The sequence below is a fragment of the Erythrolamprus reginae genome, chromosome 7 (assembly GCF_031021105.1).
Source record: "Erythrolamprus reginae isolate rEryReg1 chromosome 7, rEryReg1.hap1, whole genome shotgun sequence".
Classification (NCBI taxonomy): Eukaryota; Metazoa; Chordata; class Lepidosauria; order Squamata; family Dipsadidae; genus Erythrolamprus; species Erythrolamprus reginae.
Window position 1 is genome coordinate 36,279,817 of NC_091956.1, and position 17,233 is coordinate 36,297,049.

The following is a 17,233-nucleotide window of genomic DNA, read 5'->3' on the forward strand; positions in this document are numbered from 1 at the left end:
GTGCATCGAGAAGAACGTTCAGGTAGGTACAACGGTTCTTTTCTCATGTTGCTTCTGATCTTTCCCCCAACTAACTTCAGATTGTGTCCCCTTGTTCTTGTGTTCACTTTCCTATTAAAAACACTTCCTGCCTGAACCTTATTTAACCCCTTAACATATTTTAATTATGGGTGGAGGCACTCGCTCATGCCTATGCTTTTTCGGCACCCAAGGAAAAAAAATGTTCACCATCACTGCCTTAGGACTAGATTATTTACAGACCATCTTCTGCCTCATATGTCCCGGTGATCACTTTGGTCGCACAGAGTTGGCCTGCTCTGGGTCCTGTCGGTCAAACAATGCCAGCTGGTGGGACCACAGGGGAGAGCCTTCTTTGCTGGGGCCCTGGTTCTCTGGAACCAACTCCCCCCAGATTTTTGTACCACCCCACTCTCCTCGCATCCCAAAAAGCACTGAAAACATATTTATGTCAGCCAGCCTGGGGCCATTGAACGATAGTTCTCTGCTCCGTCCACTAGTATGTATGAGTGATGGCTGTGTGTTGTTTTATTGGGTTTTAATCTTTCTATCTGTTCTTATTTTATGTATTGGGGCATTTTAATTTAACAATTTTACTGTTGTAAGCCGCCCTCAGTCCGCTAGGAGAAGGGCGGCCCATAAATTCAAGTAAATAAATAAATGGTTGAGGCTAAAACAAGCAGCTGCAAACTTGTTACTTTCTCCTGTCCTACTTGATTTCTTTTGGAGTTTTGTAACCTGATTAGTTTTACCCCAATTCCCAGCATTGAATAGAATAGAATAGAATTTTATTGTCCAAGTGTGATTGGACATACAAGGAATTTGTCTTGGTGCATATGCTCTCAGCGTACATAAAAGAAAAAGATACATTTGTCAAGAATCATCTTAGGATACAAGCAACAAGTTACAGTCATACAGTCCTAAGTGGGAGGAAAAGGATGATAGGAATGTTGAGAAAAACTAGCAGAATAGAAGTGCAGATTTAGTAAAAAGTCTGACAGTGTTGAGGGAATTATTTGTTTAGTAGAGTGATGGCGTTCGGGAAAAAACTGTTCTTGTGTCTAGTTGTCTTGGTGTGCAGTGCTCTGTAGCAATGTTTTGAGGGTAGGAGTTGAAACAGTTTATGTCCAGGATGTGAGGGGTCAGTAAATATTTTTCCCGCCCTCTTTTTGACTCGTGCAGTATACAGGTCCTCAATGGAAGGCAGGTTGGCAGCAATTGTTTTTTCTGCAGTTCTGATTATCCTCTGAAGTCTGTGTCGGCTTATAGAGGTGCAGTAGACAAGACTCAATGATTCCTCTGTAGAACTGTATCAGCAGCTCCTTGGACAGTTTGAGCTCCCGGAGCTGGCGCAGAAAGAACATTCTTTGTTATGCTTTTTTGATGATGTTTTTGATGTTAGGTGACCATTTTAGGTCTTGAGATATGATAGAACCTAGAAATGTGAAGGTCTCTACTGTTGCTACTGTTTTGTCTAGTATTGTGAGAGGTGGAAGGGTTTCTCCTAAAGTCTACCACCATTTCTACTGTTTTGAATGTGTTCAGTTCTAGATTGTTCTGGTCACACCACAAGGATAGTTGTTCAACTTCCCGTCTGTATGCGTATTCATCATAGTCTTGAATGAGTCCGATCATTTCTTCACAGCTGCTAGCTAAGTACTTAAGGACTGATTAAGGGAATTGTACAGCCTACAAGGTTGTTTTGGGACGAGTGCTCTTTGCAGTACAAAAAGGGTGCTTTGTTTCTTTTGAATTTTGTGATAAAGAACATTATTTTGAATTTTCAAACGTGTGTGTGTCTGAAATTTGTACCCTTGAATTTTCCGGAGGCTCATACCAGAGAGCCCGGCAGAACACAAAGGGGTTTTTTTTAAGAGGCAACTTTGTCTTTGTCCATCAGCATTTAAAAGAGAAAGCCCACTATTTTGAAGACCACATTTTGGGCAGAGTCCACATTTTGGACAGAGAGGACCACTGGTTTAAAGAGGCTATGTCAAAATTGTACAGCCCTCTCTCAACAGAGAGGAAGGATACGACATCATCTATATCCAGTCTGCAACAGTCCCTTCAACAGTTCTAAGAAGGCTCCACACCCATTTGCACTACAGGTGACCTTGATGACACAGATAAACCTCCAGGTGGCCTCAATGACTCTAAAAGAATGCAAATAACCAGTTGTCTGCAACTAGTATAAATCCTTCCATTTTCCACCATCCAGGCAGTGCTGAATAAGTTTCTTGAATGAGAAGCAAAAGGCCTTCAAAGAAAAAACACAAAGCCCACTTGTCTCTTGGAAAAAAAGCACCTTTAGGATTCCCCCTTAAGAGTTTTCTGAATAACTTCTCAATAAAATGTTCTGAACATAATTATTCCTGGCTATATATTATGTACATATTGCTATGTAAATCAGTTCCTTTTATTAAGGCCGTGCAAATGTGAATCATTTCAAAATTTCAAAATAATTCATAATTGAATTATGGTTAGAGTTTCAGCATCTTTTTCTTGATAAATTTAACTTTACATTACTCTATTTTGCATAAATAAATCAGTGAACATGCTATTTTCTTGATATTCAATGATTTCCATTTCCCTCTTACAGTAAGATTTTTAATCATGATTTTCTAGTTTAATTTGTTTTTAAATTTAATCTCATGAATCAGAGTCCCTAGAAGTCATCATCTAATTATCAACCAGACCTAATCATGTTTGGCTTCTGAGCCCAGGCAAGGCTGTCCAAATATTCTACTTAAACTCAATCCCTTTTTTCTCTCTCTCTCCTATGTTTCCAATCTTAGTTTCTCAGGTGCCCGTATGCTAAAAAGTCCCATGCATACCTGAAGAGTAAGGCTTGTGTCTTTCTCGGCCAATGTAAGAACACTTCTGATCTGGATTAATCTAATTGAGGCAATGCTTACAACATTGATGCATACTTAATACAAGATCAATTAGCTTATTGTGGCATTTACTCAGCTCTCCTTTTCTCTCTCTTGCAGCGGGTGGTTTCTCCTTGGCAGCTGTTTATTAGCAGTCAGTCTGTCAGTGGCATTTTACTGCATCATATACCTTGAATGGTATCATGGAATTGCAGACTATGAAACTAGCTATCCTACTCTTGTTCCCATCACAACTGCTAACTTTATTGCTGCAGTAGTTTGGTAAGTTGACCATTCATAGAATAAACCGATATTAATGGAGACACATGACAAAAGTAACTTAAAACATTTGTGAGAGGAGGCAATAATAACAGTTTTTTAATGCTGCTTTATGTTAGCTTTAGCTCTCTTGAAGCAATTTTTAAAGCTTGTATAAAATGTAACATGTTTAATTTAGTTCAGGTTGTTTCAGAACCATTTATTTAGCTTTACTAAGTATTGAGGCTTTTGGTCCTGATGAAGCTTCAGATTTGTTAAAGAATAAACTGAGGCCTTCTAAGTGAGTAATGTAGATAAAGGGAGTAAAATTCGTAAAAAATATGTTTCCAGCAAAGTAATATATTTTATATATTATATTATTTATATCTCACTGCAATCTAACAATTCTTAATGGTTAACACAACATAGAAAAAACAGTTAAAATTCCTAATAGGAATAAAATCAGATAAAATCAAAATACAGTAATGTAATAATGTAAGTTAAGAATAAAATAACTCAAAACACCAGAGATGGATCTAATATCATCAATCTCCAGAATCCCCCTTCTCATGCAGGAGACTGTTACAGAATTATAGAGATGGGGGGAATCTCAGAGGCCATCTAGTCTGACCCCCCCTGCTCAAGCAGGATAATTGGTCTCCCTGTCAAATTTCTGGGCTGCTAAATTGGCTGGTGGAACTCCCTGTCTCACAATATGCTAATCTTTAAAAAGCTAATTTGGGAAACCAATCAGATTGGTCCTCTCAAAAGAGGAGTGGGAGAGAGAGCTAGGTAGCATCATCTTAGCAAAGGACAGAAGTGAAGTTACTGGTTACTGTCTAGGGCCCCTTTATGACCTGGTCGTCATGGTGATCTGTAGAATTGTTACGATGCATGCTGATGAAGAAGGAACAAGCGGTTATGACAAAACCAACTAGAGGGCATCTAGTCCAACCCCCTTCTCAAGCAGATTTCTACAGAATCTGAAAGATGGAAGGGACCACAGAGGTCATCTAGTCCAAACCCCTTCTGAAGCAGGAGATTTCTACAGAACAACAGAGTTTGAGGAGACATCAGAGTAGTCCAACCCCCTGCTCAAGTCGGTGACCTCTACAGATTCCCATACAAATTAACAAATGTTGGAAAGGACCTCGAAAGTCATCTATTCCCACCCTCCTGCCCTCTACCCGTACAAATTAACAAGAGTTGGAAGGGACCATGGAGAGAGAGAGAGAGAAATGTGAAGGTATGGGTGGAAGGGCGGGGTGGGACTGAATAATCTCCAAGGTTCCTTCCAACTCTTGTTAAATGTGTACGGGTGACCCCCTACCCCCACTTGTGAGACCTCTTTTGCTCTCTCTACAAACACTTTCTTTTGTTATAAGTGCTCCACGCATCGTAAAAATTCCACAAATTACCATGACAACCAGGCTATAAAGGGGCCCCAGACAGTAACCAGTAACTTCACTTCTGTCCTTTGCTAAGAGGATGCTACCTAGCTCTCTCCCCCAACCCTCTTTTGTGAGGACTGCTCTGATTGGCTTCCCAAATTAGCTTTTTAAGGATTAGCATGTTGTGAGGCAGAGAATTCCACCAGTCAATTTAGCAGCCCAGAAATTTGTCCCGGAGACCAATTCTCCTGCTTGCGAAGAGGGTTGGACTAGATGGTCTCTGAGGTCCCTTCTATGTTTGTATTTGTGGGTGTGAAAGAACTCCCAAAGGCCGCTACCCCCCACATTGGGGACTCTCCACATGACCATAGGAAAAGTTAAAAAAGGTATGGGATCGTCTAGATGCCCAGAGCATGAACAGACCTCTCTCTCTCTCTGCAAATAGGGAGGGATCATTAGCCCTCCAACTCTTTTTCTCCAAAGGGGGTCAGACTAGATGGCCTCTGACATCACCTCCACCTCTATCATTCTGTTTCAATCTCCTGCTTGAGCAGGGGGTCAGACTAGATGGCCTCTGAGATCCCTTCCATCTCTTTGATTCTGTAACAGTCTCCTGAATGAGAAGGGGGTCAGACTAGATGGCCTCTGAAGTCTCCTCCATCTCTATCATTCTGTTTCAATATCCTGCTTGAGCTGGGGGTCAGACTAGATGGCCTCTGAGCCCCCCTCCATCTCTATCATTCTGTTTCAATCTCCTGCTTGAGCAGGGGGTCAGACTAGATGGCCTCTGAGATCCCCTCCATTTCTATGATTCTGTAACAGTCTCCTGCTTGAGCTGGGGGTCAGACTAGATGGCTTCTGAGGTCCCCTCCATCTCTATCATTCTGTTTCAATCTCCTGCTTGAGCTGGAGGTCAGACTAGATGGCCTCTGAGATCCCTTCCATCTCTATGATTCTGTAACGGTCTCCTGCTTGAGCAGGGTGCCAGACTAGATGGCCTCTGAGATCCCTTCCATTTCTATGATTTTGTAACAGTATCCTGCATGAGAGGGGGGTCAGACTAGAACTGGTGTGTGTGTGTGTGTGTGTATGAAAGAGTGAACTGTCCCATTCTTTCCTTTCCAAAGTAGCATTTTGTTAGGACCGTTTTGATTGAATGGTGGCAAAGTGCCTCATGTGGCCAAAAGGCTGTGGCTGAATGTGGAGTTTTGTGATGAAAGGGCTAGGGTGGATAGCTAGGGGTCTTTTGGAAAGGGAGATAATGCAGCGGCCTATCAGCTGCTGCAGAAGAAAGAGCTTCATCCAAATGGTGGAGGCAAAAAGTCCCACCCCCATCTGACTCACAGGCTGCGAGTTTGACATCCCTGGCCTAACACTTGATTTCTCTGCAACTGTGTGCAGGCATCACCACATACCTACACTGCAAAGGGATTGTTGGGTAAGCATAGGTTGCAGATGGCTGCAGAAGGGCCCATGCTCACACTTCCAAAATTCCTGTTGCGTATTTTATGGAGGTGTATGTCTTTGCATGCTGATTACTGTGCTTTACTGTTTGATCATCTCCTAGTCAGAATGTTACTATATGCAGAAATATAAATAATCTCCAAATGACAAATGCATAAATTCTTGACATGCAGAGAATTCTAGCCTTAATTCCTTGATGTATTTTATGACATAACATTTTAATATAAACATTTATATTATCTCAAGAACAAGGTTTATGAATTGCTAGCTATTTCCAGAGTGCACACACACACACACACACACACATCTCAATTACAGATAATCCTTGCTTACCCACTGTTCATTCAAGTGACCATTCATAGCTACAATGGATCTTCATCACTGTAACGATTGTAGCATCCTTTTGGTCAGTCATGTAATCTCAATTTGACCATTTGGCAACCATATTGCATTATGACAGTTGCAGTATCCTGTGATCATGTGATCACAATTTGAATTTCAGAAGCAAAGTCAATGGGGAAGCCAGCAGTATGGATTGTAATCATGTGATGTGTTTACCAAACCATGACAATTAATGTAATTATCCTGACAACTGATGTTGTAATCATCGCAGTCATGTGATGTACTTGATCACTGCGACCTTTAGTGATGGAGTTGCCAGTCCCTATTACAGTCAGTGAGGACAACCTGTATTTATCATGGTTCTTTTTATAATTACGAATTTATGAAAATTTAGAATACTATCAAGAGAAAAGGACTTAGCGAGAATAAAAACAAAGATACTTGTATTTCTGTGTGTGAACATATATTTATTTATGAGTAGATTGCCAGAAGATATTTCAAGATGAATAAAAGTGACTTTTAAAGTAATAGGTTAAATATAAGTATGATAAACTAGACATAAAGTTGCTAATATTAAATATTAAATATTGATCTTTCTTTTTTTTTCATTCCCAGTTTTAACATTTCCTTATGGCCTGTGTGGTCATTTCTGACACCTCTGGTGCTCTTCATTCAGTTTATGGGTATAGTCATGCTTGTGTCCCTTTTGGGCTAGACCTTGCAGGTAAGATTATCTGATGCTTAACTCTGTTTCTCTAAATGACCAAATCTTTTCGTTTTCATGCAATAATAGACTTGGAGCATGTTCTAAGGCTGATCAAAGCAAAGCAAAATGGAACTGTTACTTTTTGTGGTTTGGAAGGTGTTTTTTGTGGAACTATGTTATGTTTTTGGAAATTGCATCATTCAGTCTGAAGTACTATCAGCACCAAAGCTCCTAGTAGATGATTGATGTTAGCTGAAAAACTTAAGCAGAACTTAGCATTATTGCTAAGTAAGGACACCATCAGGAAATCCAGGCATGTTGAGTTGACTCAGAGATTTTTAAAAAGAGATATTCCATATCCCTATTTTCTGTTTTCTTAGCAATGGACTACATTCTCTTCATCTTTTCCATACCTATTCAGTTTTATATCACCTGCGGATGTACAGTAATTGTCATTCCTATCATTTCATTTAATATTGAGTACTTGAACATTACTTTCTCTCTCACTGTTACATTGCCCATACAGTATTTCTTTGCTTATAGGATATGTCCTCAAGTATTTCATCAAATGCTTGATGATTTCAAGATTTGAAAAATCCATTTGTATAGTAATTTGTGGAAGAATTCCTGATGAGAATGCAGGTGAAACTCAAAAAATTAGAATAGCGTGCCAAAGTTCATTTATTTCAGTAATGCAGTTTCAAAAGGTGAAACTAATATATGAGAGACTTATTACATGCCAGGCAAGATAGTTCAAGCCATGATTTGTCAAAATTGTGATGATGCTCATGAAAACCCCAAATCCACAATCTCAGAAATTTGGTATGGTGCCACTGTGGAAACTTCACACTGGACTTCCAGCATCTTGCAGTGTGTGCCTCCCCATTCTTCCTCCATACTCTGGGTCCTAGGTTTCCAAATGTGATAGGAAAGTTTCCATGGTCTGTGTTGATTTGGGGAGCCATGCCATTTGCTGAAGTTTGTCTACTTCAGGGGTCCCCAAACTTTTTACACAGGGGGCCAGTTCACTGTCCCTCAGACTGTTGGAGGGCCGGACTATTAAAAAAACGTGTGAACAAATCCCTATGCACACTGCACATACCTTATTTAAAATAAAAAACAAAATGGGAACAAATACAATATTTAATATTTATTCTTCCTCTTTCTCTCTCTCTCCCTTTCTCTCTGTCCTTCTGTCTTTCTAGTTCTCTCTCTCTCTCTTTCTCTCTGTCCTCTCTTTCTCTTTCTCTCTTTCTTTCTCTCTCTTCTCTCTTTCTCTCACTCACTCTCTTTGTATCTCTCCCTCTTTCTCTCTCCCTCTCTCTGTCTCCTTTCTCTCTCTATCCCTTTCTATCTCTCCTCTTCCTTTCTCTCTCCCTCTCTCTTTCCCTCTTTCTCTCCCCCTCTCTCTTTCTTTCTCTCTCTCTTCTCTTTCTCTCACTCACTCTCTATCTCTCCCTCTTTCTCTCTACCTTTCTTTCTCTTTCTCTCTCTCCCTTTCTCTGTCCCTCTTTCTCTCTACCTTTCTTTCTCTTTCTCTCCCTTTCTCTGTCCCTCTTTCTCTCTGTTCCTCTCTTTCTTTCTCTCTGTCCCTCTCTCTTTCTCTCTGTCCCTCTTTCTTTCTCTCTGTCCCTCTCTTTCTTTCTCTCTGTCCCTCTCTTTCCTTCTCTCTGTCCCTCTTTCTTTCTCTCTGTCCCTCTCTTTTTTTCTCTCTGTCCCTCTTTCTTTCTCTCTGTCCCTCTCTTTTTTTCTCTCTGTCCCTCTTTCTTTCTCTCTGTCCCTCTTTCTTTCTCTCTGTCCCTCTTTCTTTCTCTCTGTCCCTCTCTTTCTTTCTCTCTGTCCCTCTCTTTCTTTCTCTCTGTCCCTCTTTCTTTCTCTCTGTCCCTCTCTTCCTTTCTCTCTGTCCCTCTTTCTTTCTCTCTCTCCCTCTCTTTCTCTTATCTTTCCTTCTCTCACTCACTCTCTTTCCATCTCTCTCTTTGTATCTCTTTCTCTCTCCTTCTCTCTCTATCTCTCCCTCTTTCTCTCTCCCCCTTTCTATCTCTCCTCTTCCTTTCTCTCTCTCTCTTTCTTTCTCTCTCTCTCTTTCTCTCTCCCTTCTTTTTTTTTTTCTCTCTCTCTCTCTCATACACCACACCGGCAGCAGAGAGAGAAAGAGAGAGGTAGAGATCGGGTGCGTTACCGGATGGTGGAGGCGGTGTGGGGCCAGACGCTGGGTGCTGGGGACGCAGGGGGAGGGCGAAGGGGTGGATGTGGCTGCTGCCTCTCAGCTGCAGAGCCGAATGGGGACGGAGATCAGTGGCGGAGTCCGGCGCTGGGGCCATGCGGGGCCGCTCATCCAGGCGGGCGTGGACCGGCAAGCCGCCCTCCGCTCTCTCTTTCTCTCTCATATACCATGCCAGCAACAGAGAAAGAGAGAGAGCGGAGGGCGGCTTGCCGGTCCACGCCCGCCTGGATGAGCGGCCCCGCATGGCCCCAGTGCCGGACTCCGCCGCTGATCTCCGCCCCCGTTCGGCTCTGCAGCTGAGAGGCAGCAGCCACGTCCACCCCTTCGCCCTCCCCCCGCGTCCCCAGCACCCAGCGTCTGGCCCCACACCGCCTCCACCACCCGATAACACGCCCGATCTCTACCTCTCTCTTTCTCTCTCTGCTGCCGGTGTGGTGTATGAGAGAGAAAGAGAGAGAGCGGAGGGCGGCTTGCCGGTCCATGCCCCCCTGGATGAGCGGCCCCGCATGGCCCCAGCGCCTGCCTCCACCCCCGTTCGGCTCTGCAGCTGAGAGGTGCGTCCACTCCTTCGCCTTCCCTGGCACCCAGCGTCCGGCCCCACGCCGCCTCCACCTCCCGGTAAAGCGCCCGATCTCTTCCTGCAGGAACGGGTGGTGGGGCGCCGTGAAGGGCCGCGCTTGAAGGCCACCATGGCGCCGCAGTCCAAGATTGCTCACTTCTATGGCCAGCAAAGCCGGCTGCCCGGGAAAGTGGCGTGCTTTTTAAATGCGACGCTTTCCTGCATCAGCCAGCAAAGCCGGGCAGTCGGCTTTGCTGGCTGGAGAAGCGAGCGATCTGGGGCTGCGTAGCTTTGCGCAGGAGGAACAGGGGGACAGGGCGGTCCCCGCCGCCTGTGTCAGCGGCGAGGTGTGCTCGCCTTGTGCTGTGGGGGGGAGGCGATGGATGTCAGGGGTTTTCAAGCAGCCGCCTCCCCCCCCACACACACACTTAGCCATGGTGCACTTAGCTGTGACTTTCAGTGGACAGTTTTTCAATTGCCAATCGCCTTTTCATGAATTTCACGTCCACTCACCGCGGAGGAGGAGGGGAGGAGGAGGTGGAGAGGCAAGGGGGCGGGGAGGAAAGTGGGCCTGCAATTGGCCAATTTCTTTCTCGCCTTTAGGGAGAGGAACTGTTGCTGCTCTGCCATAGGGCAGCAACAGTTTCTCTCCCTAAAGGCGGCAAAGGAAGGGGCCAATTGCAGGCCCGCTTTCCTCCCCACCCCCTTGCCTCTCCACTTTCTCCTGCTCAGCAGCCGACCGCGGTGAGTGGACAGGAGATTCGGGAGCTTATTTTATCGAGCAGTAAAATCTCGTGAGCTGCCGCAGACTGGTTAAAAGACCTCGTCGGGCCGCATCCGGTCCGCGGGCCGTAGTTTGGGGACCACTGGTCTACTTGAATCCAAGGTCAATTCAGCTGTCTACTAGGAGATTTTGGAGCACTTCATACTTCCTTCCACAGATGAGCTTTATGGGGATGCTGACTTCATTTTCCAGCAGAACTTGGCACTTGCCCACACTGCCAAAAGCACTGAGACTTGGTTCAATGACCATGGAATTACTGTGCTTGATTGGCCAGAAAACTCACTTGACTTGAGCCTCATAAAGAATCTATGCGACATTGCCAAGACAAAGATGAGAGACACAAGACCAACCAATGCTGAAGAGCTGAAGGCCGCTATTGAAGCATCCTAGTCTTCCATAATGGATGGAAGACTATGAGCGGGACAGGGGTTTATCCTCTGTCCTGATGCTCCTTGACCTCTCAGCAGCTTTCGATACCATCAACAATGGTATCCTTCTGTGCCGACTAGAGAGGTTGGGAGTGGGAGGCATCATTCTATGGTGGTTCTTCTCCTACCTCTCTGGTCGGTCGCAGTCAATGTTAGTGGGGGTGGATGGTCAGAGGTCGACTCCTAGGTCCCTACCTTGTGGGGTACCTCAGGGGTCGGTCCTTACATGGCACCGCTGGGTGAGATCATCCAAGGGCACAGGGTGAGTTACCACCAGTATGCTGATGATACTCAGCTATACATCTCCACCCTGTGTCCACTTAGTGAAGCAGTGGAAGTAATGTGCAGGTGACTGGAGGCTGTCAGGGTCTGGATGGGTGCCAACAGGCTCAAGCTCAATCCAGACAATACGGAGTGGCTGTGGGTACTGCCTCCCAAGGACACGTCCATCTGTCCGTCCATTACTCTGGGAGGGGGGGAATTGCTGATCCCCTCAGAGAGGTCCGCAACTTGGGCATCCTCCTTGATCCACAGCTGATTTTAAAATGGCTGTGACGAGGAGGGCATTTGCCCAGGTTCGCCTGGTGCACCAGTTCTGGCCCTATTTGGACAGGGAGTCTTTGCTCACGGTCACTCATGTCCTTATCACCTTGCAGTTTGACTACTGTGATGTTCTCTACATGAGGCTACCTTTGAAGAGTGTTCAGAAACTTCAAATCATCCAAAATGCAGCCACATGAGTGGTTATGGGCCTTCCAAAGCATACCCACATTTCACATAATTTTGTGGACTGCATTGGCTGCCTATTAGTTTCCGGACACAGTTCAAAGTGTTGATTATGACCTACAAAGCCCTACATGGCATCAGGCCATATTACCTCCTAGACCGCCTTCTGCCACATGAATCCCAGTGCCCGGTCAGGTCCCACAGAGTCGGCCTCCTCTGTGTCCCGTCAACCAGACAATGTTGTTTGGCGGGGCCTAGAGGAAGAGCCTTCTCTGTGGAGGCCCTGGCCCTCTGGAATCAGCTCCCTCGGAGATTCACACTGCCCCCACCCTACTTGCCTTCTGTAAAAGTTTAAAGACCTATTTATGCCACCAGGCTTTGGGCCATTAGATCCTAGCCCCCTGACCAACAAGTGTTTTAGTATGTTTTGTTGAATGAATGGTGATGAATGCTTTTAAATTATACTGGAGCTTTTTAAGTCTTTTTAATCATATTAATTGGATTTTTAGATGTATTTGCTCCGTTTTTTTGATATGTTGTGAGCTGCCCCGAGTCCTCGGAGAGGGGCAGCTTACAGATCCAATAAATAAATAAATGAATAATAACACCTCAGCAGTGGCACTGGCTCATAGCTTCCATGCCACACCTCATTGAGGCAGTAATTGCTGCAAAAGGGGCCCAGACCAAGTGCTGAGTACATATGCATGCTTATACTTTTCATATAATTATTTATGGCTATTGTTCTATGTACAATCCTTGTTTTATTGATTCCATGTAATATTCTAATTTTCTGAGATTGTGGATTTGGGGTTTTCATGAGCTGCATGCCATAGTCATCACAATTATTTATTTATTTATCTAGTCATTCATTCATTCATTCATTCATTCATTCATTCATTCATTCGACTTCTATGCCACCCAATCCCGGCTTACAACAAAATATAAAAAATACAGTTAACAATAAAAAGAAGTCCCATATAAATTAAAACAATAACCCCAGTAAAAATTCACAACTCAGCAATTGAATCAACACAACATACCATTCAATATGATTTGGCCATGAAAGATGTATAATTCATGGCCCCCAGGCCTGCCAGAAAGCCAGATCTTTGTAGCCTTTTGGAAGGCCAGCAGGGTGGGAACAGTACAGCCCGGGGCTGCCACAGAGAAGGCCCTCTTCCGCGGACCTGTCAACCTGCAATCCTTAATCCACGGGACCCAGAGAAGGCCCTAAGCCATGTAGGGCTTTATAGGTAATAACCAACACCTCCATGACCATAGACTAATCAGTAGCCAGTGCAGCTTATGGAGAATAGGTGTTATATAGGTATACCGATGTACACCAATATAACTGCATTCTGTAGTCTCTGAACACTCTTCAAGGGTAGCCCTATGTAAAGCGCATTGCAATAGTCAAGACGAAAAGTAATGACGGCTGGGTAACTGTGCGTAAACTCTCCTGATCCAGAAATGGACACAACTGGTATACCAGGCGAATCTAGGCAAAGGTCCCCTGGCCACAGCTGACAGATGGTGATCAAGGTTAAGATGTGGATCCAGGAGGACACCCAAGTTGTGGATCTTATCTGAAGGGATCAAAGTTCACCCCCAGAACAATGGACAGACAGTTAGACTGGTCAATAGGAGGAAATGCCCACAGCCACTCAATCTGGTCTGGGTTGAGCTTGAGCCTGTTGGCTTCCATCCAGACCCTTACACCTTCCAGGCACGGGCACATCACCTCCACCGCTTCACTGAATTGGCATGGGGTGGAGATGTATAGCTGGGTATCATCAGTGTGCTGATGATATCTCACCCCATGTCGTTGGATGATCTCACCCAGCGGCTTCATGTAAATAGTAAGGGGGAGAGGACAGACCCCTGCGGCACCCCACAAAGAAGGGGCTGAGAGGTGGACCTCTGCACTCCCCACTAACACCGACTGTGACCAAATGGAGAGATAAGATTAGAGCCACCATAAAATGGTGCCTCCCACTCCCAGTCCTTCCAGTTGTTGCAGAAGAATACCATGGTAAATCGAAGGCCGTTGAGTGGTCAAGAAGCACCAGGATAGAGGAATGACTCCTATCCTGGGCCCACCAGAGATCATCCATCAGACTAAAGTGGTTTCTGTGCTGTGACCGGACCTGAAACCAGGCTGAAAAGGGTCAAGATAATCGGCTTCATCCAAGGACCGCCGGAGTTGGAGCGCAACCACTTTCTCTACAACCTTACCCAAGAAGGGTAGGTTGGAGTCTGATCTAAAGTTTTTCAACCCAGCTGGATTCAGGGACTGTTTGCACAATATTCTAATTTTCTGAGTTTCACCTGTAAATAAGAGATGGTTATTTTGTAAATATGATAACTCATGCTGATTTCTTTTCATTATTGCATTGTTTTTATAACCTCTTAGCTGAAATCCTTCATATTTTGTTTTAGGATCTTTCTACACGATGTCAGACTGAATTGTCTGGATTTAATCATTCTCCCCATTTTGAAGTTTGGGACAGCATCTGCTTTCTGCCACTTCAACTTTGGCTAGAATACATAAAGGATCAGCAAGACCATCATCAAATTTCTTCAGTACTATAGAAGGGAAGATTTAATTAGAAGTACATAGACATTCTCTGGCCATGTATGCTTCATTTTCAAACTTCATTTTTGTTCCTCATTCTGTTGTTCACCATTTCTTGTTGAGCAACACTGAATCATTTGCATTCTTAAAAAGATAGCTAAAAGCTTTATTTAAACAGAATGGTATTCATTCGTTTGTAGGCTGAACTGCCAGCTGGCAGGATTTGAAGATCAAACCTGTAGGTAATAAAATTTGGATAGTCTAAAATCTCACCTTCACTGAGCAAAGTAGTTGAACTAAAATATGGTTATGAAATTAAGTATCATGTCATATACTCTTAACTGTTTTTAATGTTTCAAGATACTTACATCATATTGTTGACATCTTTGGGGCCCCAAATTAAACACCAGGGCTTATTTTTGGAGGGGTGTTGCCCCCACCTCCCATGTACTGGAGGGCCACCTGTTTGCTCACAGGAGGCTGTGCAGCATGCCAGAGTCTTAAGTAGGGCTAATTTTAGAGGTAGGGCTTATATTAGATGCACATGTAAAAATCATGCTAAGGATTATTTTTTATTTTCTTATTTTCCAATCTATATGAATTAGTAACTGTTTAAAAAGGCATTAGTCAGACCAGACTTAGAATACTGCATCCAGTTTTGGTCATCATATTATAGAAAAAGATGTAGAGATTCTGGAAGGAGTGCAGAAAAGAGCAGCTAAGATGATTAGGGGGCTGGAGGCTAAAACATGTGAAGAATGGTTGCAAGAATTTTGCGTGTTGAATTTAGTGAAAAGTAGGAGTAGGATAACAATGTTCCAATATTTGAGGGGCTGCCATAAAGAATGGGGGGAGGGTCAGACCAATTTTCCAAAGCACCAGAAGATAAAACAAGAAATGATGGAAACTAACAAAGGAGAGAAGCAAACTAGAAATACAAGGAGAAATTTCCTGATAGAACAATTAACCAGTGAATGGTCTTGCCTTCAGAAGTTATTGGTGTTCCATTACTGGAGACTTGTAAGAAGAGACTGGACAGCCACTTGTCTGGAATGGCATAGGGCAGTGATGGTGAACCTATGACATGGGTGCCACAGGTGGCATGCGGAGCCATATCTGCTGGCACGTGAACTCAGTTCCAGCGTGCATGTGTGTGCCAGCTAGCTAATTTTTGGCTTGCACAGAGGCTCTGGGAGGGCTTTTCTGGTTTCCAGCAAGCCTCCAGGAGGATGGGGGAAGGCATTATTACCCTCCCCTGGCTCCAGCGAAGCCTTTTGAACCTGGGGAGGGCAAAACACGAACCTACTGGGCTCACCAGAAGTTGGGAAACAAGCCGTTTCTGGCCTCCAGAGGGCCTCCGGGTGGCAGGGAAAGCTATTTTCACTCTCCCCAGGCACTGAATTGTGTGTGTAGACACTCGTCATGCATGAGAGTGCATGCCCATGTTCTTTCGGCACTTGAGGAAGAAAAGATTCACCAGCACTGGCATAGGGTGCAATTTAATGGAGGTTGGATTAGAAGACCTCTAAGGTCCCTTCCAACTGTTATTTTCTTACTTTAAGAAATTCTCTCTCTCTCTTTCTCTGTGGGGATATGAAATAATTTGAATGCTTGAAAATGTGCTACAAAATTTAAATGGTGGCAGGCTCCACATGGAAGAAAAAGTAATTTATAAGTAAAATTGTTTGCATGCCTTTGGGACCTTAAAATTGAGCTGTTGTTTAATGAGGTGCTTTTATTGTAATTTATTTCATAGACAACAAATACAATTTATTTTATTAAACAGCAAACCAACTGGGAGATATGTGTAACAAAATCAATTTAATCCTTTGACAGAATATTTAGTATATAATGGTTTTAGCTCTTGGCATCTAGTGTACATAAAACTCCACCTCTCTACTATTCTGTGCTTCATCTTGAAGACAAGTCTGGCTACCAGGGTCAAGCTTTAGGAACTCGCCTTATTCCAAGTAAAGTTTTCTTTTGAGCCTATTGTTTCCATTAAATACACTTTCAGTTTGAAGACTTTTGCAGCATTATATTGAGACATCAAGTTTAAATGTAGAAACACTTGTAGTTACATTAGTGTTTATCTTTGTGGAAACAATAATTGAGAACCAATCATAATTTTCTGAAATCTAGGAATCCAAAATTCTCTTCACAGCACCATCTCTTAAATGAGTGGTTTATTTATACAACCCTTGGTTCCTTTGTTGGATGTTGACCTTGTGTTGGAAAGAGAGATTAAAACATAACTTCAATAGATTAATGATAAATTTTATTTGGCAAAGGAAAAAAAACAGCACAAAATTGAAACCTCTACAGTAATTTAGAGAAAGAGGAGGGCTGGCATTATCCAAGTGAGAATTATATCACCAAGCGTCATCAAGCGACGGTAGCAGGGAAAGGAGGAGGAGGAGGAGGACAGCCAGAGTAGCCCGCAGCTGCGGAGGAAAAGGAGGAGGAGGAAAGGACAACAGTGTCAACAGTGGGCTACTGTAGCTCTCTTCCTCCTTTCCCTGCTGCCGTTGCAAGTGGGTCTCTTTAGCAAATCTGCTTCCTCGCACAACACATGTAATGGCTTGACCATCATGTGGCCGGGGGTGGCTTAAAGGTGATCAACTTGACATCACTCACACCAAGGATTTGGGTTAGGGTTAAGGTGCCTGGCCTCTCCTCACCTCAAAGAGATACAATTTCCCTATCTATTTACTATTACTAAACATCTAAAATATACTATTTAATTCTATGTATATATGCCATATGTGTACATACATATCACACACAGGCACACAAAAATCTTCGGAGAGGGGCGGCATACAAATCCAAATAATAAATAAATAATAAATAAATAAAAATATAGATTATCTACTATATAAACT

General features: G+C 43.7%; 1 protein-coding gene across 2 annotated transcripts in view; it reads left to right on the forward strand.

The window, feature by feature from the left end:
- Window positions 1–16,151, forward strand: part of TMEM128 (transmembrane protein 128) — a 39,764-nt gene extending 23,613 nt beyond the window's left edge. For both annotated transcript variants that reach the window (XM_070757333.1, XM_070757334.1), the window contains exons 3-5: window positions 3,012–3,173; window positions 6,962–7,070; window positions 14,216–16,151. In XM_070757333.1, coding sequence (XP_070613434.1) covers window positions 3,012–3,173; window positions 6,962–7,061 — 262 coding nt within the window. In that variant the 3' untranslated portion in view covers window positions 7,062–7,070; window positions 14,216–16,151. The remainder of the gene's footprint in view (window positions 1–3,011; window positions 3,174–6,961; window positions 7,071–14,215) is intronic.
- Window positions 16,152–17,233: the final 1,082 nt, after the last annotated feature.